The 25,653-nt window shown below is 39.8% G+C and overlaps 1 protein-coding gene across 1 annotated transcript in view; it reads right to left on the reverse strand.

The window, feature by feature from the left end:
- JAM2 (junctional adhesion molecule 2) overlaps positions 1–16,614 on the reverse strand; it is an 88,135-nt gene extending 71,521 nt beyond the window's left edge. Inside the window, exon 1 of the mRNA XM_063448314.1 lies at positions 16,428–16,614. Within this exon, the coding sequence (XP_063304384.1) occupies positions 16,428–16,482 (55 nt within the window). The 5' untranslated portion in view covers positions 16,483–16,614. The remainder of the gene's footprint in view (positions 1–16,427) is intronic.
- Between the last annotated feature and the right edge of the window lie 9,039 nt (positions 16,615–25,653).

Raw genomic sequence — 25,653 nt, forward strand, 5'->3', positions numbered from 1 at the left:
CAAAATATTGTGTAGTATTTTGATGCTATTATTGGAGTCAATAAAAGAAACACACTTACAATTTTTGGAGCTGATATTAAGCTCCAATAATCTGTGCCTGGGCGGTACAAACCCAGCCTCTGCATCTGCTGAATATCCTGTTCCTGTATGAGAGCTCCAAGTGGTATAAAAAACAAGAGCAGAAAATAGCAGCAATATAGTGTAGTACAGGGGTTCCAAAATGGTAGATCTCCAGATGTTGTAGAACTATAACTCCCATGATGCTTCTTTGCATGCTCTTAGAATATCTTTGGAACAGGGTGCCCAATAGGTAGACCCTCAGATGATTTAAAACTACAGATTCTGTGATGCATTGTCATTCTAAAGGCATGCAAAGCATCATGGGAGTTATAGTCTGTGGATCTACTGTAGAATTGATAATGGCTCTTAAAAGCAGGTATATGTAGGAGTGGCCCCTGGTTCATGGTATTCAGGAATTTGCATTTATTAACCCCTTAAGGACCAAACTTCTGGAATAAAAGGGAATCATGACATGTCACACATGTCATGTGTCCTTAAGGGGTTAAAGGGACACAACTTTAGCTTAATGAAGCAGTTTTGGTGTATAGAACATGCCCCTGCAGCCTCACTGCTCAATCCTATGCAATTTAGGAGTTAAATCCCTTTGTTTATGAACCCTAGTGACACCTCCCTGCATGTGACTTGCACAGCCTTCCATAAACACTTCCTGTAAAGAGAGCCCTATTTAGGTTTTCTTTATTGCAAGTTCTGTTTAATTAAGATTTTCTTATCCCCTGCTATGTTAATAGCTTGCTAGACCCTGCAAGAGCCTCCTGTATGTGATTAAAGTTCAATTTAGAGATTAAGATACAATTATTTAAGATTAATTACATCTTTTTGAAAGTGAAACCAGTTTTTTTTTCATGCAGGCTCTGTCAATCATAGCCAGGGGAGGTGTGGCTTGGGCTGCATAAACAGAAACAAAGTGATTTAACTCCTAAATTACAGTGAATTGAGCAGTGAAATTGCAGGGGAATGATCTATACACTAAAACCGCTTTATTTATCTAAAGTAATTTAGGTGACTATAGTGTTCCTTTAATGATCATATGTCTTATACAATTCTAAATGTTTTTATTGACCAGTTAAGAGTCATACAGTAGTAGATATTAGAAACTATTATAACGTACCGTAAGTCTAATCCCATAATAAGCACAAGTCTCAATCAACATTTTGTTTTTTTGTGCCAAAACATTCAACTGAAGAAACACTATGAAATATAAAACATCTCCCCCCTCTCTGTATGTCCCTTTATACATTTCCCTTCCTGCAGATAAGGAGAGATGTTCTGTTCAATAATGATATCTAGCGGTTCCTCAAAGATGAGAGGATATAACACATACAAATAAAGAATCGGAGATTAAAGGGTTGGCGTCCAGCCACTATTTGTCCGGAGAACCAAATGTTATATTCAGAGCCTGTATTTTATTGCATATAGCATTAATAAAACTCCACCAATTCTGGACAAGTCACTGTGTAGATTTTTCTTTCTTGAAATGCTGGTTTTATAAAACCCATACAGAGGGCGTGGAATCACATTTAAAAATGAAATATTTGTACTGTTTGATCTTCATACAAATGCACACTTCGGAGGTAAAATGAGCACTGGTATGAAGTGAGGAATATACCAAGTACTTAAAAAAAATTCAATATTTGTATTCGAGTGGTGTATATAATTACAAAGATTCTAATTATGTGAATTTGGCTTCTATGAATTTTTGATTGGATTGTCTCAGGAGAGACAATGTCAGTTGGCATTACAATAGGTGTTTTAAAAGAACACTATATAAACATATATTCCTAACGCTATAGTGCCCCTGTCTCTAACTCTACACAGGTTGCCCCTTCTCCCAGGAACCATAAAAATGTTATAAGATAAGATTTACTTACATCTCATCTCTGCCTCTTGTGATGTCATATAGCAGGCATGGCCAATCCAATGCTCTTCATGAATTAAAGAAATGCTTTCCCATGGGGGCTTTTGCGTCAGTTTTTCAGAGTAAGCGCCTCTAGTGGCTGTCATATTGACAGCCGCTAGAAGTGTGCTTAACCTGCAATGTAGACATTTTAGTTTCCAAACACTGCCGTGCTTTAAATTGCAGAGTTAAGGGAACAGGGATACTGCACCCAGATCATCAAGATGAAGTGGTATGGGTGAATATGGTGTTCCTTTAAGACATCTCACCAGGACTTTTGAAAATAAAGGATTTTTCCTTTTTTTTTATAGTAAACTTCAAAATTAAAGTTGGGTTGCCATATTGTCTGTGCATGGAAAAAAAAAAAACAAGTAGCCTCACAAGTGCTATGAATGGATGACTACTGGCCTTTGACTCAGAGCCATATTAGGACTATGAGAGGTATGTGAAAACCTCTAGGAAGGGCAACAACTAAATACCAGTGTCTTAAAATAATTTATAACTCCAAGAGACTGAGACATTCCCCAGTTTTCCATTCCAAGCCGTAATGTAACATGTACAATCAGACAGTGGAACTTAGTAGGTACCAAATTAGCATTATGGAATTAGCATTGTAATGAGCCTAAAAAAAGCATCAATGTGTCATTAATCTACATATTTATCTGTATTACTTGACAAGCAACGGGGGAAAAAAACATAATTGCCAGGTGAAGAGACGATGTTAATAAAGGTGACCTCTAAAGTACCCACATAATGAAATGATTATTAATGAGCTCTCCTTGCAATGAGCTACTTTATTATATGCCAAACTACGTTCTAATATCCATCCATGCACAACTCTGTTTTCACCCCTTCTGGAGCTTTTCGTCACAAAGCCAGTTTTGATTCAATGTTGGAAATTTCTTTAAAGGGTTTCTCCAAAAGTGATCATGGTGATATAAGTCAGTACTGCACTTACTGAAATATTGGCACTTATGTGCCGGGGGCTAGTTACCCTTTGGCAGCCAGACCTCTGTTCCAGATTGCTAAATGTTAATTCTGTGCATAAAATACCTCCCTCATCAGCACGTACAGCACACGGACAACAGAGGTAATCAGCTTCCCCTTGCAGGGGTCCAACAAAGGGAAGCCTGGGTGTCCCCTCCCTCCCACCCTCTTCTTGTGAACAGCCCTCCTGCCTACCCGAGCAGACCAATTTTTTTTATTTTCTCTCCTCCCTCCCAGTCTTCCTTCCACTCACTTGTCCACTCTCTTTGGTTAAGTGGTCCAATCAATAAAGGGTTCATGTGTGCCCCTGTGGACCCCAATTAGATGAGGAATTTATTTTGCCGCTAATCCTTCTGTGTGTGACTTTGTGTGTTCTTGTATGTATGTAAATATATATGCATACATGTATCTTTGTGAGTGAGAGTATCTTTGTATGTCATTGTATGTTAGTGTTTTGTAACCTTGCATGTGAGTGTATGTTTTTGTGTGTATCTGTAGAAGTGAGTGTATAACTGGCTACGTGCGTGTGTTCCCAATTAGATGTGAATGTTGTGTTACGTTATTGTGTAGCTAATTACATGTTTATGAGTAAGTATACTCTGAATTACCTATAAGTAGCTAGGTAAGTGTATATGAGAAGCCAGAAATTGCGTGTGGGAGCATGACCTCAGTTGGTGAGGATTGGTAGGTTGAGAGGGAACCATTCTATTCCTGGATCAATGTCTTTAGCCAACTTGGACCACAACCGCTGCAGGTGCCTTTCTGGGCTGGTATTATCTCCTGTTTTACTGTCAAACCGTTTTGAAGTAGGACTCTCCCCCAGCACCCATATCCAACCCTCGGCGGTTGCACTAACATGGCAAAAATTTCAATTTTGATTATTAAGTGTGAATCCATCCAACGTTGGATTAGAACAGTGTTCTTTGCCTATCAAATGTACAGATTGGATGGATGTGCACCTAATAATGTAGAGTAGTGGGTAGGCTATGCATCCTGGGGAAAGCACACAGGCTTGTAACACTAACGTGGTTTTGTACTCGTTATGGTGCTTAGAGAGTCCCTTTAAAGCAAGCTGAAATGGTCATTGGGTTCAGTTGCTGAAGGCATTAGATAAGTAATCTAAATGACTTTCACCATGCTATGATTGATTGTTTGTTCCAACATCTCAGAAACTGTTGCCCTTGTGGGATTTTCATTCACTATAGTTTGTAGAGTTTACAGGGAATGACACAATAAAACAAAACAACCAGTGATCAGCAGTCCTGAGAGTGAAAACACTTTGCTAATGAAAGAGGTCAGAGAAGAATGACCAGACCCTCGGAAGCTGACATAAATGCAATAAACACTCCAATGACCACTCTTTGCAACATGTCACCGTCTGCTGGGGATTGATCTGGGTAATCCTGATCTTCCCTCCTGAGCTATATCACTTTCACCTACCACATCCCTTCAATTTGATTTGTTTTTTTCGATACTATAGGGTAAAATTATAGCAATAACGACATGAACCAGTGGATCCATCCTGCCTAGTATACACAGAATGGTGTAGCAGTGGAGTATATTTTCATGGTATACACTTTGTGAATGTATACCAAGAAAATATTCTCCACATCATTAGAATAAGAAAAATCTGAACATTGCCTTTCAGAACACATTACTTTATGGTTACAGTTAATCAATTTTTCAAGAGAATACTTCCTATGGTATAACGTTCTGTAAAAAGGTATCATCTCAAGCTGGTTCTACAAGCATTCAATGTATGTCCTGCACAGTTCCCTAGATCTGAATCACATACAATGCCTTTTGTATAAAATGAGTCTAGAGGTTTACAATATGAATATTCAGAAAAAAAATCTCATCATGTTATCAAGCCAACATAGAAAAAAAAATGCCAAGTGGATTTGTCCAGGAACCTGTTTATTCTTGACTCATAAGTATTCAAGATGTTCTGGAGTAAAAGTTAGGTCCTTGATATAATCCCAGCACATTCCACCAATCAAGTAACATTTTAATTTTCAATACTGGATTTTCTGCTTATTGCATTTCCATTATAGATAAATGTTTTAAAAATGTCAGGAGCCATCATAAGTTAGTTAAAAGCCAGTCTGATATTATTAGAAATCAGACAAATGGTACATCCAACATATTTTTAGGAGTCATTGTCAATCGTCTGGAACTTGCCAAGTGCTGACTCATGGTGTCTGCAGTTTTGGGTTTTGAAAAAAAGTGCAGTAAAAGGGCAATGAATAAAATTGTACACAATCAGCAAAATACTTCAAAGAGCGTTTTTTGTAAAGAGAACAAAAAAGTACAAAAACTTTAGAGATACAAACTGATGCAAAAATAAAAGATTACAGTCTAGGTGTTTACGGGGCTTTTTTAGATTCAAAAGGCGAGTCACAGAAAGGAAATTACTTGAAGAATATTATTTAGGCCCATATTTTAATGGGGAACCCTAAATCATAGGATTAGTGGTCCATGATGACGGCTTTATCAGCTCCTGAGCCAAGTTATTTTATAGTTTCCCTGCTGAGTAAATAAAGTTACGCCCACTACTTTAAGCTGATGGATGTAGAGAATTTCCCGGCATGACCTCTGTTTCTTCCCCACTGATTGAGAAAATTACTGTTCTAAAAATCTGATTTATGACTCTGCTGGGAGCTATAAATCTGAGTGCCTCTGCTGTAAAGTTTTTATTCACACAGGTGTTATTCTGTGTTCGATTTTCTGAGATGCATAGTGATGTTCTCAAGGTAACTCATAGAACAGGGGAAAAGATTTAAAATGTTACTAATTACAGGCCCCCAACAGTCCCTATTTTGTCAGAACAGTCCTGATTTCAAGTTCCTCTCCTGCTATCTCGATTTAGTTCCCTGGTGTCCTGCAGCTGGGAACACCAGGAAACTCGCACCGTGCATAGACACTAGGACCCTAAAGGCCCATACATGCGGCCCGACCTGCATACCTCTCAGTGTTAGGGGATATGTTATTAGGATCATGGGGTGCATGGACAAATTTGTGCTATAGGATTCGAGCCTCTCTCTAACAGCATTCAGATTATGTTATTCTAAATGGGCAAGGAGATTTGGGATTCATTGACCTAATGTTTGACCCCCCACTGCCCCCCATCATAGGCTTAGGGTAAACGCGAGAGGTGGCAGAGCTTGTGCCAACATTAAATGTTCTTTTATTTAGTTTGACTCTATAAGTCTTGCTGAATAAGTCAGACTCCTGTACTAATGTACATGACTACTCCATGTTCAATAAAATAAATATTATTAAATTGGGTAGCTAACAGCTATTTATCAGCAGTTGATTTTGTTAACTCCAAGATTTTAAGAACTAGAAAAAAAAATATTGATTTAATGTTTTATAGATCCCTTGAGCTACAGTAGATAATTTGAAAGGAAAATGAATGACTTCCACCTTGGTCAGAGATAATCCATGGACAAGCCATAAATATGTATGAACATTACATAAAGAGTGGTTCAAAGAGGCAGCAAGTATAGTTCAGCTCTCCTTAAAGCAGATCTGTCACTTAAGGTGACCTCTCCTGTTAGCATCAGGGCGCCATAGGGTACAGTGCAATGTAGGTTTACTTTCCTGAAGCAGTCGCTCTCAGTGACCGCAATCCTTTTCCTTTAAACCTTTTTTCAGCTCCTGTAGCTTCCTCTCTCAGAAGCCATGTCAGTGATGTACCCTTGCACAAGCACAAAAGCCCAACACTGAGGTCAAAGAAGGATCCCATGAGACTGCCGGAGCCTCCATAGATAACATCTCGCAAAAGGAAAACAATGTCTGAATCCCACAGATGCTGGGATTGGAGAAAAGCTGATTGTGGAGCTCCAACTTTGTCAACTTGTGCCAACCTAAGGCTTGCCCATGAGACAAAGTACTCCATACTACTTCTGCGCAATCAGTCTGAGTATTTCATAAAGGCAAAGCATCATGGAAGCTGTTGTTCTCAAACATCTGTGGATCTACTTTTTGGGCACCTCTACTTTAAAAAAACAATTGGAGATCTACTTTATGGACAGCCCTGCTTTAAAATGTTCCAAGGCACTCCAGAGGTGAAATGTCACACGTTTTATTAATTAGAATTAGATCATTTGCAACATGATCTAAAATGAGCTACATACATTATTCTCATGCAGCCCAGAGTGGTGAGCAGAATTTTTGAAGCAAAATTTTAGCAGATACCAACTAAATAGCTATTCTATACTTTTTATTTAATTTGTCCATGTTTGGCTAATTTTTTTTTTAATAGACACCAAACTATATTTGTATATTTGGGACTAATGTCTGGATCTGACTCCCAAATTCCCAATAGTGAATAAAAAATGTAACTTTGGGTTAAATATATGATTTTTTCCTGAATTTTAAAATTCCCACATTTTGTTATTTCAGGTATGGCCTCACATTGCTAATACTGTACATCCTGAATAAATTACAAAGTAGCTCTCTTTTGTTCAAACCTTATTAATTAAAATCCTGAATCCAAGCTAAAACTGCTGACCCAGAAGCACGCTATTACAGCTCTTGATTGAATTATAGGCACTTCACTTAATTACTGCAGTTGTGAGTGTATTGGCTGTATACCATATCACTGGGGAAAGAAAATCATATAGTTGGCACAAGCCATCAGACACACCATGCGATTTCAGCTCTTCAAAACAATACATTCCTATATCTTTAGCCGGCCAATTAGTGGCTGAGGATACTGAGATTCACTGTTTGTAAATGAAACGTTAGTATATTAATATGACAGAATACAATTTAATCTATACATCACACTGGTAGGATCACTAGAAAATGTATAGATCAAGTAATAGTGTAAACAGAGGCTAACTGAGCAAAACAACTGACCACTCTCAAAATGTGAGCATCGCAGAAATACAACCTGGAATCTTCGACATAAAATAACGTTTTAAGAATAAAAAAATATACATTACATTATATTGAATGGTACGTGAAGATAACTTATTTTTTTAAATTTATTTTCCTATTATATTTACTCTTAAAGGGACTCTCCAGGCAGAGTATTTTACTCACCTGGTTCCAGCGCCGGGAGCCTCGTAAAGCTGCGCCCCCAATTTCGTCAAAATGATGAAATAGGCGGGCACGAGCAGGGAGCAATCAGACGCTTCCATTTGGAAGCGTCATTGCTCCCTTGTGCGCATGCGCGGCTTTGCCGCACATGCACACATACTTCATAGGGCGGCATTCATGCCGCCCTCTGAAGTCCTGAGCGCACTACCGCACATGCGCGCGGGCGCGAGCTGAGATGACTGACAGCTCAGCTCGCGGTCTTTGCCAGCCCCCTCTCCTCTGCTGACAGGCTGGAGAGAGAAGGCGCGCACACAGTGCCTTCTCTCTCCTGCACACGTCAGACATATTTTAATACGTATGACGTGTACAGGGCTTTTTTAGGGCCCTACATGATAGGAAGTCCCTCTGGTGGCCGTCTGAGTGACGGCCACTGGAGGTATTTCTATCAATCAATGTAAACACTGTATTTTCGTGAAAATACAGTGTTTACATTAGATTGCCTACATTAAGCTGTAGTTGTTCAGGTGACTATAGTGTCCCTTTAAAGCTGGGATGAGCTGACAAATTTAAATTATTTGGTCTATATAGCTGACATGACAAAAGAAAACACTAAAGGGGATATTCACCAATGGCAAAACAGGTTCTATACTGGGGCAAAAGAGCTAAATAAAGAGCAGTCACTATGGAAACCAATGGAATGTTTCTTAACTGGGAATATTTATAAAGAAAAACAACAGGTGCTATTCTGAGGCAAAGTGCTATATAAAAGAGCAATCACCGTGGAAACCAATGGAATGTTTCTTAACAGGGAGATTTAGTAAGGAAAAAAACAGGTGGTATTCTGGGGAAAGGAGAAATCACCATGGAAACCGATGGAATGTCTCTCAACATTTAGCACTTTGTATTAAAAATAGCACCTGCTTTGCCATATTGAATTTCCAAATGTTACAATTTCCATCTATCCATGTTTGGCTCTCAGTAGGGATGCACCTGCAGTCTCCGCACCATAGGTATTCATACAAGAAAGAAATGGCCTCGACGTCCTATCACCCATCCATAGATACAGCCAAATCGTCCCACCTGCATTCCCTGCATCCTAATCACCCCAGATTTTACTAATCCACATCCAAGGATTTTATTGTTCTCGCAGTCCAGTACATTGACCTGATTACAGTTACCACAGCCCATTCACTCTCGTACTTATCATACCTTCGCTGCATTCAAATCTAGCCAGGACAAAGTGTACCTGCAAGTATCAACATTGTATCCTTACCAGCTCGTTGTACAACCTCATCATCACATGCACACCTGTTTCTCAGGGAACGAATAACTGGGATTTAAATTGCAGACATCATATAAATCTAAAATAACTTTGCTCTTTGCGTTTACAAAAAAAACTGTTATATGTTTTACTAGTTATTTGCCTTGATTATGATATGTTAACCCTTTACATCAGCGTTTTGAGAATCCAGTAGGTTGTCAAATTATTGAGAGGGTGTTTGATCAAAGCCAGATCACAAGCAATATTAAATATGTAAGAACATATTTAACATATAAGAATATATAGAATATATTTGCTCCCTTTACTGTGCTATAAAGAAACATTGTTTTGTAAACATAACACTAAATCTAATAGTTTGTGGGAAATACCAAATGAAAACTAAAAGACATAAAAAATTAAAATATCATGTACTATATGAGATATTTTTTTATTGTTACTTGTAAACTTTAGCAAGATGAAACATTTCTAAGCTTTCTCTTGTATTGAGTGATTATATAAGGATCTGACTGATGTGGTATGCAGCAAAAATATTCTCCGCCGTGTAAACCATGCAAGTAACCCACCCATGACAGCACACGGCATGTTTAAAATGCTTCACCATTCCAAGCAGCTTTCTAGAAAACCCAAAATGGATATATATATATATATATACACATTCACACATATGTATATATAGAAGTGGCAGAAACGCCATTGGTGGAAGAGAAACTATATATAAATATCTGTATATCAGCATGCGATCAGCACGGCATTCATGTTCGGGCATGCTTGGCGTGTTCTAAACGCCTATCATCATGAAGAATATGCACGATACACTAAACTTAGGGATCTATAGGACTTAAAATGGAAATCGCATTTCTGAGCTGAACATGTATTGCGTAGCACTTCAGAGAAGGAGAGTAATGTGTAGGAATGAGCTTGCGGGAACAGCGAAGGGAATTTTTAATTATTGTTTTCTTATTACTAAAGTAAGAGCACTTTCAGCAAAGAAGTAATGTGGTTAAAAAACATACAAGTAATGCCGTTTTATTGCTGCAGAGCTCAGTCATTCACTCGCACACACTGATATGTTACTAGTAGTTTTATTCTTGTTGCGCTCTGTGATTCACTCAGACATACTACATAATAATGTTAGTTTTGTTGCAGTGGAACTCTGAGTAACTAGTGCACATCACACATTGCTAGTTGTATTGATGTGGAGCTCTGTGATTCACTAATACACATCACAAATTTACTGTTAGTTCTCTTACTATGGAGCTCTGTGATTCACTTATACACTTATTCACTTATATTCTTTTGAAAAAGCCTCCAGTTTTAAAGAGGGAACCTCTCTACCCAAAAAAGTGACCACTAATAGCAACTTATAGTCATTTTAACCAAGGATCCAAGCTATCTTAGCAGAATGTTCATTTTAAATGCCAGCATAGCTTAGTCTAAGGATCCAGAATGATAAATATTAGCTTCACTTTCAAGATTTTATAGAAAAAAACTGGCAGTTCCTCTGATGCCACAGGTTCAGCTGTAAAACTGGCATTTAAATCTGATTCTCTTGGATTCCTTTGATTCTGAGAAGTAACCAGCTCAGACAGGATATCTGCATTGCTGTTAATTCAGTGCATTAATATGTGCAAATGCAGTGCATTTCAGTATGATGGATTCACTACCAAAGCCAAATCTGGGCTGGTAACATAGGAGATGCCGAGGAAAGGAGAGTGGGACTGGAGCTTTGCAACATTTCTTTTAAAAAAAACGACATAGTACCCTAGGAATAAGAAACAAGTCACAAATATGCTTAGTTGTTCCTTTTTTAGCTTCACTGCCAGGGGTCCCTCTCATCCTTCAAAGTTTAAAGGTAACAAAACAAAGACGCAAACACTGACATTTTGTTTAAAGAACATTCTCATTGGGGGCTCTATGGGAAAATAAGTTGCTGTGATTCACTGGCAAGTCTTAAATATCATCTAAGAGACTGTTAGCGACTGAGGAACAGATTTCCCAGAAAGTGATGTCCTTCAACAAGTTGCAAAGAGCTACCAAACAATGCAGGCCTGAGCATACAATGGGACTACAGCTAAGCCTACTAACGATCCGTTTTATGCACGGAAGCCTGGGGGCTTCACCGAAACAAAGACAAACCAGAAGCTTTTACAATCTATCTATTGATTTATTTTTTTTTTATATAGAAGTAATAAAACACACAGATACCCGAAATTGCTGGTTAGTAAAGATCACCGTAACTAACATAGTCCTACTGCTAGAAAGATTATTTCAATAAAAATCAGGAATAAAGCTCATGTCATGTGCAGGAAAAGTGAAAAGAGGCCAAGAAGATAAAATAAAGACAAGGAACACATGCTATTTACTGAGGACATCCAAATTATTAAGGGAACCTGGCAACCATGAATGCAGAAAACAACAAATGCTGAGAACACAATTTTGCTTTGATAAAGTTTTACATCTGTGTTTCTTATGGTGTCTAAATAGGCCAGATAAGTATTGTGGGAAATGTAGTTCACTAACATCTCCAGTGCCAATGTTTCCTTTTGTTTGTGGGCGTCAGGCTTATGTATCAGCGGCCCATGTTTTCGCAGTAACCTCACTGGAAGAGAACTAAACATGGTAAATGCTGTAATGTTGGTTTGCCTTGAAGACAAAGTTTGGAACCATTGTCCTACATTGTCTTCACACCAGCCAAACATCTAGGTTCTAGGTTCTCCACCTCAGTTTACACTCTAACCTTTTAGAATTGAACCTTTCAAATTCTCTTGTTCAGTGTCTCCTAGTGTGGGTCCAGGAACAGACTAATTATGCCCAAAAAACAAAAGTTGTGGGGTACACACACACATAAATTTCCCTGCCTACAGAAAGAATCAAGTCCAGTGACACCATATAAAAACCTAGCTAGTTCCAGGGCATGGTGGTATATTATTCTCTGTATGGTTTTACAGAAAATTCACAGATGGCTATAATCTTTGCTATTGGCTGAAGATGGAAACAGAACAGATTTTCTTCATCCACAGGAGCTGTAAATCTTAGAAAAAAATTAATAATTTACTCCTAATGTAAGCCACGGGATAAAGCATTCATCTGACTGTCACCCCTCTAATCTTTCCTCTGGCTCAGATCTGTTCATGGTGGGAATGTGACCAAAAACACAGAAGAAACATAAAAAAAGGGCTCAGACAATTAAACAAAATGTTTTTAAATATAAGTGAACCTTTGGAAATTAAGCAGAGACCAGACTCGTCAGCTGTTGGTATGAACTACATTTAAACAGAAATAGTTCTGTGTGATCCCCTTTAAAAATACTATTACAGAGTTGATACTAGTAACTAGTTACTGGCTGGCATTTCTTTACAAAGTAGATTGTTAGGAATATTTGTACGCCTTTACGTGCTATTGTGTTCAACAATTTGATCAACAGGTTAAAGTGTGTTATTAGGAATCACAAAATATTTTTGGGGAGAGAAATAGAAGAGCAAAAGTCTCCTCAGTAAAATGCTTTGCTAACGAGCAAGTATATAAAACCCTTAATTATGAATATTTCTGAATTTTGAAACAGTTTCTATAAGTTAATCACACACACTATACAAGGTTCAAAACCTAGATTGTCCTGTGGGAATTTGTCAACTGAATTCCTCTCACCCCTCCAGTTATGAGCCTTAGACAATCCTGACCACGTGTTAGAAATTCCACATTCTTTAAATAATTAAAATAAAAAGGTAAGAATGGAATTCTATTACGACCACAAACCAGTTGCTTCCTTTTAAATCGGTGCATTTTTTTTGCCTCAGAATGCGACTGTTTGCCATCTGTAATACGTCTAGCATGTGTTTAGCATGATCAACATGTCAATAATGAGGAAGACTCATTCCTCGGTCAGGGATCCCAGCAGATAATGTTAAATTATTGGTTGTGTTTCCGAACAGCATATTTAGCACAAGAGAGATCAGCAGGAGACACTTTATGTAAATAGTAACCATAATGTAGGAAATGACAAGGTAGCACCCTATGGGCTTTAGGTCTACAAAGTAACATTGAAGCTGCAGTCCAGGGCTTGAGACCTATTACTGTCGTCCAAATTTCAATGTAATTTGGAAGTGAAACGTCTGAATTATCTTGTTGCTGGAAGGGGTCTGGGTTTTAGGGAATTATTTAATCTCCCCTTATCTCCTACTTCTGGTAAGAGTTATAAAATGTTACACAGATTTACTGTATTTGTAGACATTTTTTTTTCTTTTTCTTAACTCCTAATTTAAAAACGAAATAAATAACCTTGCCCACTCTTCAAGCTCGCCTTCAAGATAAAAATACATTTTGGGATTTTGAAATATTTCAGCTATGTGTCTTACTAATCGCTACTTTACACTTATGTCCCCTTCAGCCGCGTAACGCCAATGCCAAATTTTGTCATTAACTTGGTAAATACTAGTAAAAAAACGAGCAAATTGAAAGCAATAATAGAAGATTTGGGGAAAGTGCATGTCACCAGATAAAACCATGGCAATCTTTGTTCAAACAAGAAATAAATAAGTAAATCCAGAATGATTACTTTTTTTTTTTTTTTTTTTTACAAATTCCTGTAATGTTTAACCCCTTAAGGACCAAATTTCTGGAATAAAAGGGAATCATGACATGTCACACGTGTCATGTGTCCTTAAGGGGTTAATACTAGTCAGATAAGGTGAAATTTTTAAAGTGTAAAACATGAGTGTCAGCAGCTAATATTCAGGCCTTTTCTTTTTTTTAAATAACTAAATTTGCGGTAGAACCTTTTATTTTAACAAATATAATATGAAATCAAAGGCTTATCTGGACGATGGGACTGGTGCATGCTGGGAACATATCTTCTTATTACAAGAGGTAGAAACTTGAAAATCAAGTGTTATTATCGTAAACATCTTAAGATCCTCCTCAAGAGTTTAAAAAAATGTTTACATAATATTGAAACAATTTTCATGCTCTCGTGGTGTATGCAAAAGATTTTCCAATGATAGTACTGCTTGTAATGCTGATGGCTTTTTTAATGTGTATATCCGAAAGTGTGACAACATTCTTCAAAAACTGTTGTGGTCATAAATCCTGGGAAAGTTTTTATGTCTGAAGCAAATTTAAGGGGATTATTCACTAAAACAATTGTGAAAGAGTGACGAGTGGATTGTATAATTTAGGCAAAGGTATGTATTGTAGGTAGGTGTCTGAGTGTATAGCTCAAACAGGGGAAAAAATGAAAATGACTAATTTTCTATCTGAGCTACTTTTGCCTAATATTCATAATACCAAATCTACTCAACCCTCAGATTAGTGAACACCATTATGGAACGCAACACATTCCCATTAAAAATAAAATTCAGATCTAATGATGTAAAAGGTAGATCAAGGTTTATAATGGGTATTTTAATTTATTTTTTATACTCTGTGAATAGTCATATTTTATACTAGTCCACGACAAAATATTTCAGGCTACCAGTCTTAATTCATCTGTCTGGATGCAAACACAGAAAATAATACAATGTGTAAAACACAAAACAGAGGTTTTTGGTGGCAAACAAATGCAAAGTGACCCATTTACGCCGACCATTCACTGGAAATGCAAATTAATGTACCAAAATACTTAAATCTGTGAATGTCATTAACTAAGAACATAATCTGCAGACAACTTCGAACATAGAAAAAAATAAATATATACATATATATATACCGGTATGTAAAGTTTGTCACAAAACATAAAACAAAATATAAAACTCACTGTAACAAGGAAAATGTACATTTTAAGCCAACACAGCCAAGTGAGTTAGGTAATTTATTCCATTTTTTCAGTTTATCTATTTTGATGTAACGTTTGTAATTTCGTTGCAAATGCTCCATAATTACTGGTTTAAAGAATAAATACCTATTAATGATTCATGTTTTGTTAAGTACATTTTGTTCCTCGCTCAGGACAGCGGTGTGCCTTTACTTAGATTTATCACACTTTTATTTACACTATCAGTCTTTCCCAACTTTTGGGAAGTCAGTTCAATGCATCTAAAACTATTTCCGTGAAAAAAAAAAAGGATTTCCTTAGTCTAACCCTAAAATTTCCTTTCGATTTCTCTATCTTGGATCTCTTGTTGTAGTTACCCTCCTTCTATTGAAATAGGAATACATTTGTACTATTTCTGAGTTACACTTGTGTCATCCTTAGCGTGTTTGTGTATATGGTTATAGGTATATATAATTTTTAGGCTAAACACATTATTACGTTATACATTAAAGAGAGATCGGTTAAAACAGGATTTATGACAATAAAGATATTTCAAGGCTTTGCAATCTGCAATAACTCATTCGGCACTGCAGATGTTAGTGGACTTCATTTCCTAGCTGAGCACCATGGGAATTGTAGTCCACAAATATCTGCCCAGACTAGCCACCAATAGCTAGAACAGTTCAGCCCTTTTCCCCCTGACAGTAGACATTCTACTCCAGCTCTGTATTCCCCTGAGATTCCCATGCACACACCTTCTAGAACAGTATTGTCTAAAATATAGATCTCCAACTACTGGGAGTTGCAGTCCTGCAACAATTAGGGATTTACATTTTTGGTCATCCCAGCCCTAGAAACTTCAAACACCTAGCAGAGAGAATACAGCACATTGGAAGAAATACAGGCTTATCCACTAAAGTGAGGATTCAGAGTGAATTTCACATCTCAGGACAATAGTTACACAGGAAAAATACTCCAAGTTAGCTATGGCTTACGGGGCAGCCACTTTTGGCCTGAGATATGAAATTCACTTTAGTGGATAAGCCCCTAGAGATGTCACTTGTTGAAACAGGGTTCTCAATATTTTACCATCAGCACAAAGATTGGATAACAAAGCCCAAAGGGTGCAATAAATAAAGAGGAGACATGCTTTGTATTGCAGACAGAGTGCATGCAGGGCAGGGGGATAGGGAGGGAGGAGAGTCTCCCAAACTATGTTAAAGGGATTGCCCCTTGTGGGAGCCCCCCTCCTTCTCCTGGGAATTAGGACAAAAAGCAGAACACAAAGCCCAAACCTGATTTAACAAGCCAAGGGTGGGAAAACCAACAGGGAGAGACCCCCAAAAGCAGCCAAAAAGATCAGAAAGGAGCAGATCCCAGAAACTTACAGCAAAGAGCCACAAAGTATCCCACAAACAGGCTGGTACAAGCTAAAGGCGACATCTTCCCGGGAGAGGTGGATGTAGAGACAGTGTGAGAAGGAGAGTGCTCAGTGCGGTCCCAGGACACAATGAGAGGGGCAGTGAGAGTTAAAAAAAAACACAGCTCACAGCTTCTTCTAACGGGGAGGTCTAAGAGCAGGATGCATCGGGATGAGGCTGTATGGCGCCCTCTACACGTCATTCTGTGTCATTGCATCTGCCAATACCACACTGTCTAGCTCGGTGTTGGCTCAAGAGCTGACATTTCACCCCAACGCTATTAAGAGTAAAAACAACAGGCAGGAGTATATATGAAATAACATTAACTCTGCAGGTGGAACCACTAATATGTAAACTCATAGACTGTAAGCTCATTGGAGCAAGGAACTCTTTTTTTTACCTTTTCTATAGTTGTAAAACGCTGCATATGTTGGCGCTATGTAAATAAATAAGTAAATAAAATAAATTCCACTTTCAGAAATTAGACCTCAGTTATAATTATGACTTTAAAGTAACACTCCAAACCTCAAAGTGCTGTATTATTGAGTGTCCCTCTATGTCACTTTACAAATTGAATTCTGTAGTTTCATAAAGTGGCTGCACTCTCCCAGTTGCCAATAAGAGGGTCAGGATTCTGTGCTCTTCCTGATTGCTGTGTCCCTTACACAAGGTTGAAGGCTAAGCTTCTCATGTAGTACCAAGCCCAGCTGGCCATCGGGCCGCGATGGTCATGGTCCGATGCCAACAGGAGAGATCAGAGGATGCAGAGTCACTATCCAAATGCTGGCTCTGCTGTGCGCTATGACAGGCTCTAGTATTGTAAGTCATCGCTTTAATTAAAGCTGAAATTAAGTTTACTGATCCATCTTAAAAACATAGCCCCACCAAGCTTGAAACGCACAGCACGAACCCACAATCCAAACACGCAATCCCAACCTGCACACAGCTTGCTTGAAAACATATAAAAAAGTGCATAATACAGAATGTTAGACAACTATTTGTTTAAGCTTGTTCACCTCTTTAATGATGACAATTGTTGCCGCATCACAAATGTTTCCTTGTAATACCATGCACGCAAAAATAAAGAATTAAAAAAAAAAAAAAAAAAAACATAGCCCGCATCTGCCCCTTTCTTACGCAAGATGCCACTAAGTTGTCCATACTCTAATTATTTCCCGCATAAATTATTGTAACCCTCTCCTAATTGGTCTTCACAGAAACCGTTTGCCCCGCTACAGTCTGTATTGATTGCTGCCGCCAGACTGATTTTCCTCTCTAGTCGGTTCTCTCACACCTCTCCCCTCTGTCAGTCCTTACATTGGCTTCCTGTATCCTATAGGAGTCAATTCAAAGTGCTATCCCATACCTATAAAGCACTGAACAATTCTAGCCCCTCTTATATCTCCTCACAGATCCATAGGTATGCCCCTTCTTGGTCTCTCCGCTCTGCCCGTGACATTCTCCTGTCCGCTGCAGTACTCACCCCTGCAGGACTTCTCGCAGGCGAATGCCTTCCTATGGAATAGCCTGCCTACTGCCATCAGACTCTCCCCTAGTCTTCAATCATTTAAGAAGTGCCTTAAAACCCATCTCTTTAGGAAAGCTTATGGCCTCCCAGAGTAACCTCTACCTCACATACCTGTCTCTTCCTCTCTCCTAAAGGGCAGGACTCTACTCTTTTCTCCAGCTCTGCTTCACTCCCGCCTTATTTGATTGCTATGTCCTGTCCTAATGTGTTTTATACCCCACCTCCTATAGACTGTAAGCTTGTTTGAGCAGGGTCCTCTTCAACCTATCGTTCCTGTAAGTTTTCTTGTAATTGTCCTATTTATAGTTAAATCCCCCCTCTTATAATATTGTAAAGTGCTATGGAATCTGTTGGCACTATATAAATGGCAATAATAATTATAATGATAAGTGCTGTACTATTTTGTGTATATTTGCTTATCCATATGTCCTGTACAACTTTAAGAAGACCGAGGACCAGAAGTAGGAGAATGCACTTGATGAGTGATAAGCCTACCACATTCTCATCCGTATGAGTGTATCATTTTAATTATTATAGTCTATGTATACAGACAATACTGCCCTATGTCTGTTGATTTTTTTCTTTGTGGATATTGAGTTTTGTACTAAACACAAGTAAACCACTGCTTTCAAATAACAGCACTACATAAACTGACACAACATAACACTACACACAAATACACCCCTACATTCACACACACATACAAAAACATGCTTGCATTCAAACATACAAACACTGCTCAATGTTAAATACAACCCTGTAAGGATGGACAAATGGTAAATCCCAAGCTGGGAACGTTTTGTGGGAGTTGTACGACAGATGACAATCTACCCTTTTTCCATTCTTGCGATAGGGGGCGCCAATCAATTCTTGTTTCAGGGCCCTCTCTACTTTAGTTCTGCCACTGCGCTGCACATACAGAGTAATCTGCACTTGTGCGCTGGGGGGCTTGTTACGTGACTTTGTCAATTCTGTGCATTAAATAAGTCACTCATTAGCGCACACTGCACATAGGCAAAGGACGTTTTTTTTTCTCCTCTCCCCGCTTTCCAATCAAATTTCTTGTTTAAAAACAACCCACTCGCTCCCAATCTTCCTCTTCACTCCCCCTCCCTGGCTCGAATTTCGCTATAAGCCAGCAAAACAGTCCAATGAGAAGCCTGTGATTGGACAGAGCAAGGCCGTGGCTGACATCAGGGAGGGGCATTGAAGGCAACGCCAGGACCTTCACCTGGTGCCGGATTCCAGTTTGCTTTTAGCAGGTTTACACAATGAAAGGGGGGGAACTAACGAATAGTGCCCAGTATGGAATTTTATATAGAACCCTCCCCCAAAGAGGTGGAGTAACACTTTAATTGCAGAAAGGAAACGTGCACATGTATTATGGTGATAATGTTGGCTGTTTCTTGTCTCTTAGCTATGGTATTGCTGTGTTACAAATATGGCTCTACGTAAAGTGTAAGCCGTGGAAATTAAACAAGTCAATTGACAAATGCAATTTGGTAGCTAGAATGATCTACGCTGAGTAAACATAGCCTTTAGGACCAGTGTTATAATAAAACATTGATAACTGTTTATAAAGAATTCAATTCTCTAGCATGTTCCAATATTACAAAATATAATAAACAAAGTCATTTTAATATATGGATATAAATGCCGTAGCCATGTGATATGTATTTTGCCTGTGGTCCTTTGAAGTTTGGTACAGTTTCCTAGAATGTACCATTAATAAAGCCAGATTTTGTATATGTTACAAAAACTCACACAAAGCTATAATTTGTCATGAACGAATGACAAAAAAAAAAAAAAAAGCCACTGATTTTACTCCATTGGACTTTACTGTGGGGTCGCTGTAAGGATTGTTTACATTTCACATCTTTCATAGTGAAAGAACAAACAGCTGGAAGGCTGCAAGAAATTCAGTTATTCACTACCCTCCGAATTGTAGATAATGCAATGGACACACTCGGTACCTGATGTATATCAGGTAGATGCTGATTGGCGCGGCAATTGCCATTCGTGCACAGTAGCCTCCATGCATCTCCTGAACTCAAGTGTTTCTTTTTCTCTCTCTCTCTTTCTCTCTCCCCCTCTCTCTCTCTCTCTTTATATATATATATTGAATAGCTTGTTTAACATACATGGCTTTACCAATGATGTATATGACCTAACATATTGTTTATAGTAACTAAATATTATATCACTAATATCTCTTGGAACTGAGAGGATACCTAAATGCTGAATCATTAATAATACAAAAAGGATTACTTCATTTCCTGTTATGCACAGACACGGACGTCAAGTCACCTTCCTATGTGTTACACACAAACAAAACAAATCGGACTGTATTCTATTAGTGTATACGTACAGAAGTGATCACGGAGATCAATCAAAGTAAGACGGTATTTTTAGAAAGTATTTAAACAGGGGTGAGTGTTACTGTATGCAAGGTGACAGAAAACAGACATTTTGTTCCAGTGTGTTTAAGCAATATCTCAAGAACGACAGTATATTATCATATTAAAACAAACATTAATGTTCTGAGTCTGAAAGCCCTATTTTGGATTTTCCTATAGCCGATTGGATTCCGTGTTAGTCGCTCAGTAATACAAGATGTTTCCCATCAAAACACATCTAACACTAAGGGCCAGAGTTATTCTGTAGGAGCCTATAGGCATTTCATTTTTAGACACTCCTACCTCCTCCCCCACCCCTTCGTTGTCGCTCGCGACAAAAGATTGAAAAACATTGGATTGCTGTTCTTTGTATTTTATTTTAAGTGTCTTTATTTCTTCTTGTTTTTCTTTTTTGTATTCTCATCGTTGTCTAGTACGGAATGTTTTCTTTTAGATCTTATTGGATACAGGACGAGTCACTGAAAGCATTAAGGTTGATGGGTCTAAATAACATTTTTATGCAAGTGTTGAACCCCCCCCCCCGAGGAAAGCACTCTCTACCACTTACACAGCATTGATAGATGCGCACCCGCTAGAGACCAGGTCATACAGGGTCATACATACTCCCCCACTTCTTCTTCTTACTCCCCCCTTCTTCTTACCCCCCTCTTCTTCTTACTCCCCCTTCTTCTTCTTACCCCCTCCTACTTCTTCTTACTCCCCCTTCTTCTTCTTACCCCATCTTCTTCTTCTTACTCCCTCTTCTTCTTCTTACTCCCCCTTCTTCTTCTTACTCCCCCCTGTTCTTCTTACTCCCCCTCTTGTTCTTACCCCCCTCTTCTTCTTACCCCCTTTCTTCTTCTTACCCCCTCTTCTTCTTACTCCCCCCTCTTTTTCTTACTCCCCCCTTCTTCTTCTTACCCCCTCTTTTTCTTATCGCCCCTCCTTCTTACTCCCCCCTTCTTCTTCTTAATCCCCTCTTTTTCTTATCTCCCCTCCTTACTCCCCCTCCCCTTACTCCCCCTCCCCCTCCCCCTCTTCTTACTCCCCTCTTTTTCTTAGCTCCCCTCCTTACTCCCCCCTCCCCCTCTTCTTACTCCCCCACCTCCTCCCCCTCTTCTTACTCCCCCCCTTCTTACTCCCCCCTTTTCTTACTCCCCCCTCCCCCTCTTCTTACGCCCCCTTCCCTCCCTTCTTACTCCCCCTCCCTCCCTTCTTACTCCCCCTTTTCTTACTCCCCCCTCCCCTCCTTCTTCTTACCTCCCCTCCTTCTTCTTGCCCCCCTCCCCTTCTCCTTTATCTTACCCTCCTTCTTCTTACCCCCCTCCCCTCCTTCTTACCTTCCCACCCCTCCTTCTTCTTACCCTCCTTCTTCTTACCCCCCTCCCCTCCTTCTTCTTACCCTCCTTCTTCTTACCCCCCCTCCCCTCCTTCTTCTTACCCTCCTTCTTCTTACCCCCCTCCCCTGTAGCGTGGCTGAGCTCCTCTCCAGTCTGCAGTGCCCGGCCGGAGTGATAGGAAGGTGCACACTCTTGTTCCGCGCGGAGTTTCTGTTTCCTGTAACCGGCCGGACTGACAGAAAGTGCACACTGAGCGTGCACCTTCCTAGCACTCCGGCCGGGCACCGCAGACCAGAGAGTGGCTCGGCCACGCTACAGGGGAGGGGAGGGAGGGGAGAAGCTGTAGCCGCCTGAGGCTCTTAACAGAGCGCTCAGCCGGCTGCAGTATTTAAAGGGCCGGCCTGCCGCGGCCGGTCTTAAAAGGATTTAGGGCGGCCTGGGGGGCAATTGTCTCCGTGCCCCCCGGCCCAGCCCGCCCCTGCATAGTGGTAACACAACATGCGCAACGCACTTTGAGTTGATGAGAAAACTTATGTACAGATGGTACTACGTACCCGATAGACTTGCCCGCATATATTCAAATGTATCCAATAAATGTTGGAGATGCGGGGAGGGAGTGGGTACAATGTTACATGTCTGGTGGTCTTGTCCGAGCCTCCAGGACTTCTGGAAAATGGTCACAAAGGAGGTATCAAACGTTACCCAAACAGAGCAGTGTTGTACCCCCAACCACTGTATCTTGTTCATATTACCGAGAGATATACCTAAACCACTGACCAAACTTACTTTCCAGATCTTAATAGTGGTGAACACGTTGCTTGCGAGAGCCTGGAAAACAGGTAAAGTCCCGAGCACAAAAGCCTTAAGGGAACAAGTAACCCTTAACTGGGACTACGAGCAAATGGCGCACTCCTACATTTAACCCCAACATGGCCCCCACCCACCACTTCTACATTTAACCCCAACACCATCAAAGCCAAATCCATATGGGATAATTATACACATAAAGCTACTAACGAGGGAAGACCAGGAGCGGGGGGAGCTCTACCCTCCCCTAAGATAACATAAGATACTAAGGTACGCAGCCAAGAAGTGTACCAACAGAAACACACATGAGCCAACAAAGCATTGATAGAATCATTGACGAGACTACTGCTATATGCGTCCCCTTCCTACCCACCCCCCATCCTCTTTTCTTTTCTGTACCCTGCCCAATTGTCAACCCAGGTCGTTAAACCTCAACCACGACTGGTTAAAGAAGAGAAAATGTTTAGTTTCTTGATAGAACGGAACAGATGGTAGATACACCCAAAACAGACCCAGAAGAACTAACCAGATACTGGGAGTGTATCCCTATATTATCTGCATTATCTTTATGTTATTTTTATGTTACCATGTTGACGTGATGTTTTCTTGACAAACAATGCATCGATTACTTGATTGACAATCACCCCCTGAAACCCCTCTTTCCTTTCTGTACCCCAAAACCTTAATACAATGTGTCAAATTGAAAAATAAAATAAAATAAAAATTGTCCAGTGGTAAAACCAGTGAAAACACCATATCGTAAATAAGAAAAATACCAGTAAAAATATATTATAACTGTTCCAGAAAAAAGCGGTCCACATAAGTTTGACCATAAAAAGGAAAATAAGGGGGCAGAGTCTGACCGCCATACTGAAAGGTTGCATACTTGGAGAGCTCTGTGACAAAAGCTACAAATTAAGCAGAAAAGTGTGCAAACCAGTGAACATAAGAAATAACAGTGCAGTGTGAGCCCTGGTGGAGTAGCTCTGGGCATCGACCCAATCGAGTTCTGCGGATCAGGAGTGGGGCAGACCTGCGGCCTTTAAGCTGCCTACTAACGGCTGGCACAGGGGATGCGGCTGATCCCCGTGCTGACTGTTTCAAATTCTGCTATTCCTAAGGGACTTCCTCTGTCCCCCCCCCCATTGCCTGGCAACTTCTTCAGGGCTGCGGTGGGTGTCCTCTAACAACTACAAGCGATAATCACCTTCTCTGACACGAAATGGCGCACACCATGTGCCCGCGCCACAACTTGTCTGCCACAATGGCCCCTGTCCTGGAGAGACTCAACAGAATATTTCAGGACTTCTGGACCAAACTCGAGTGCGGTTTGAAGGCATCTAGAGGCATACAGCTTCAACCTACTGCTCTTCGGTCTTCACCATTGGGTGCACCGCGAGGCTTGAACGTGGCTTCTCTTAAAGGGCAGAGTGAACAGCGATTGCATAGAGCAACGCAATCACTGCTGATACGGAGTAGGCGAATGTGGGGCCTATGCCAATGCCGCTTCTGTAGGAGGGGTTCCAGAAATACCACTCATCGGGACTCTGGTAACTGCATGATGCAGTGTGGGAGAATCCACTTCTGCCCTTCTGTCATCTGGACCACATGTCTCATAGGGACACTCTCTCAAGGGGTTCCCCCCATCTGAAGGGCAAAGCCTTACCCACGCAGGGTGTAGGTTGACTTGAGCTTCTCTTATGGGCACGACTTGCATGTTTCTCAACTGTTTGAGACAAGTCACCGCAGTCGCTACTTAATCACCTGCTGATATTACGACTCACTGCATGTGTTCTGATTCCTCTATAGGTTTTTACTTTAATTGTGCATACCATGTATCTTATACAGCTACAATACACTATTGGCATGTTGTCTCCTCTTGTTACACAATCAGTATTTCTCATGATAACAGCTGAAAAAAAAAAAAGGGTCTGTCTACCTTAGGAGGTGTATGTATGTGGATCTGACAATATCTTTGTATTGTCCTCTGCCATGACTCCTATATTCTTTCTGTACCTGTAGGTTCTCTACCTCTCACATGCCTCAAATAAAAGAAAGATTGATAAAAAGGAAAATAAATAGTGTAGAAAATGGTATACCAAGTGCCACAAGAGAGAAACACAACAATGTAGTACAAATCAGAAGCCAATACATAGAAGTACAGAGAATCTCTTATAATAATAAAATCAATCACCTTAAGCTAAAAGTAAGGTAGTAATGATACAGAGAAAATATCTATTTAGCTTCAGTCACACCTAGAATTAAAACAGACAGACCATATTGTAGTCTGTAAATAAAACCATTAAAAAAAGATTAAGAACATTCACAATTTCATGGTGAGTAAGCGCCTAACAGTAAACAAAGTCCCTACAATGCAGCTTCAAACCTCTCTGCATCGGCCCGCAGGGCCTGAGTAGGAGCCCATGGGATCTGGTGCTGACATATATGATGGGCCTAATTACAGAATCTTATTGATAGAAAACAGTAAAACAGTTATACCTCCCGAGTGTCATGGATCTGGTGGAGGTGGTGCTGGAGGGAAACTCAGGGGATATAGCGATCAGAAAACACGTACCCTATGCTAATCTCTAGCTTTCATCTTTAAAGCGGCACTGTCATGGCAGAATCCCGTTGTTTTTTAATCCCCCTCCCGACTCCACTACATCTAACTGACCCCCTAGTCACCACCAAATGCGAACCGGAATTTCATCTATTCGTTCTTTGTAATTTTCCCATGCTGTGTAATTTGACTCATAACTCTTTGATTGGTTACTTAATCCACCAATCAGAGTTTTATGAGTCAAATTACACAGCGTGGGAAAATTCCAAAGAACTTTCCCACACTGTGTAACATGACCCAGAGCACTGCGATTGGATGGATTTCAAGCCACCCAATCAGAGTGCTCTGTCATTTTAAACAGCGTGGGAAAGTTCTTTGGAATTTTCCCACGCTGTGTAATTTTTTTTTTTTTTTAAATTCTTTATTTTTGTCATATTTTATAATGTTTTCAATGTCAATGGGGTGGGGGTACAGAAAAGAACAAGGGAATAAAATTATTGTTACAGAGGTCAAATAGCTTATTTACCATTGTGATGACAATCATACATAATATACTTGCAAG

The sequence above is a fragment of the Pelobates fuscus genome, chromosome 1 (assembly GCF_036172605.1).
Source record: "Pelobates fuscus isolate aPelFus1 chromosome 1, aPelFus1.pri, whole genome shotgun sequence".
NCBI lineage: Eukaryota > Metazoa > Chordata > Amphibia > Anura > Pelobatidae > Pelobates > Pelobates fuscus.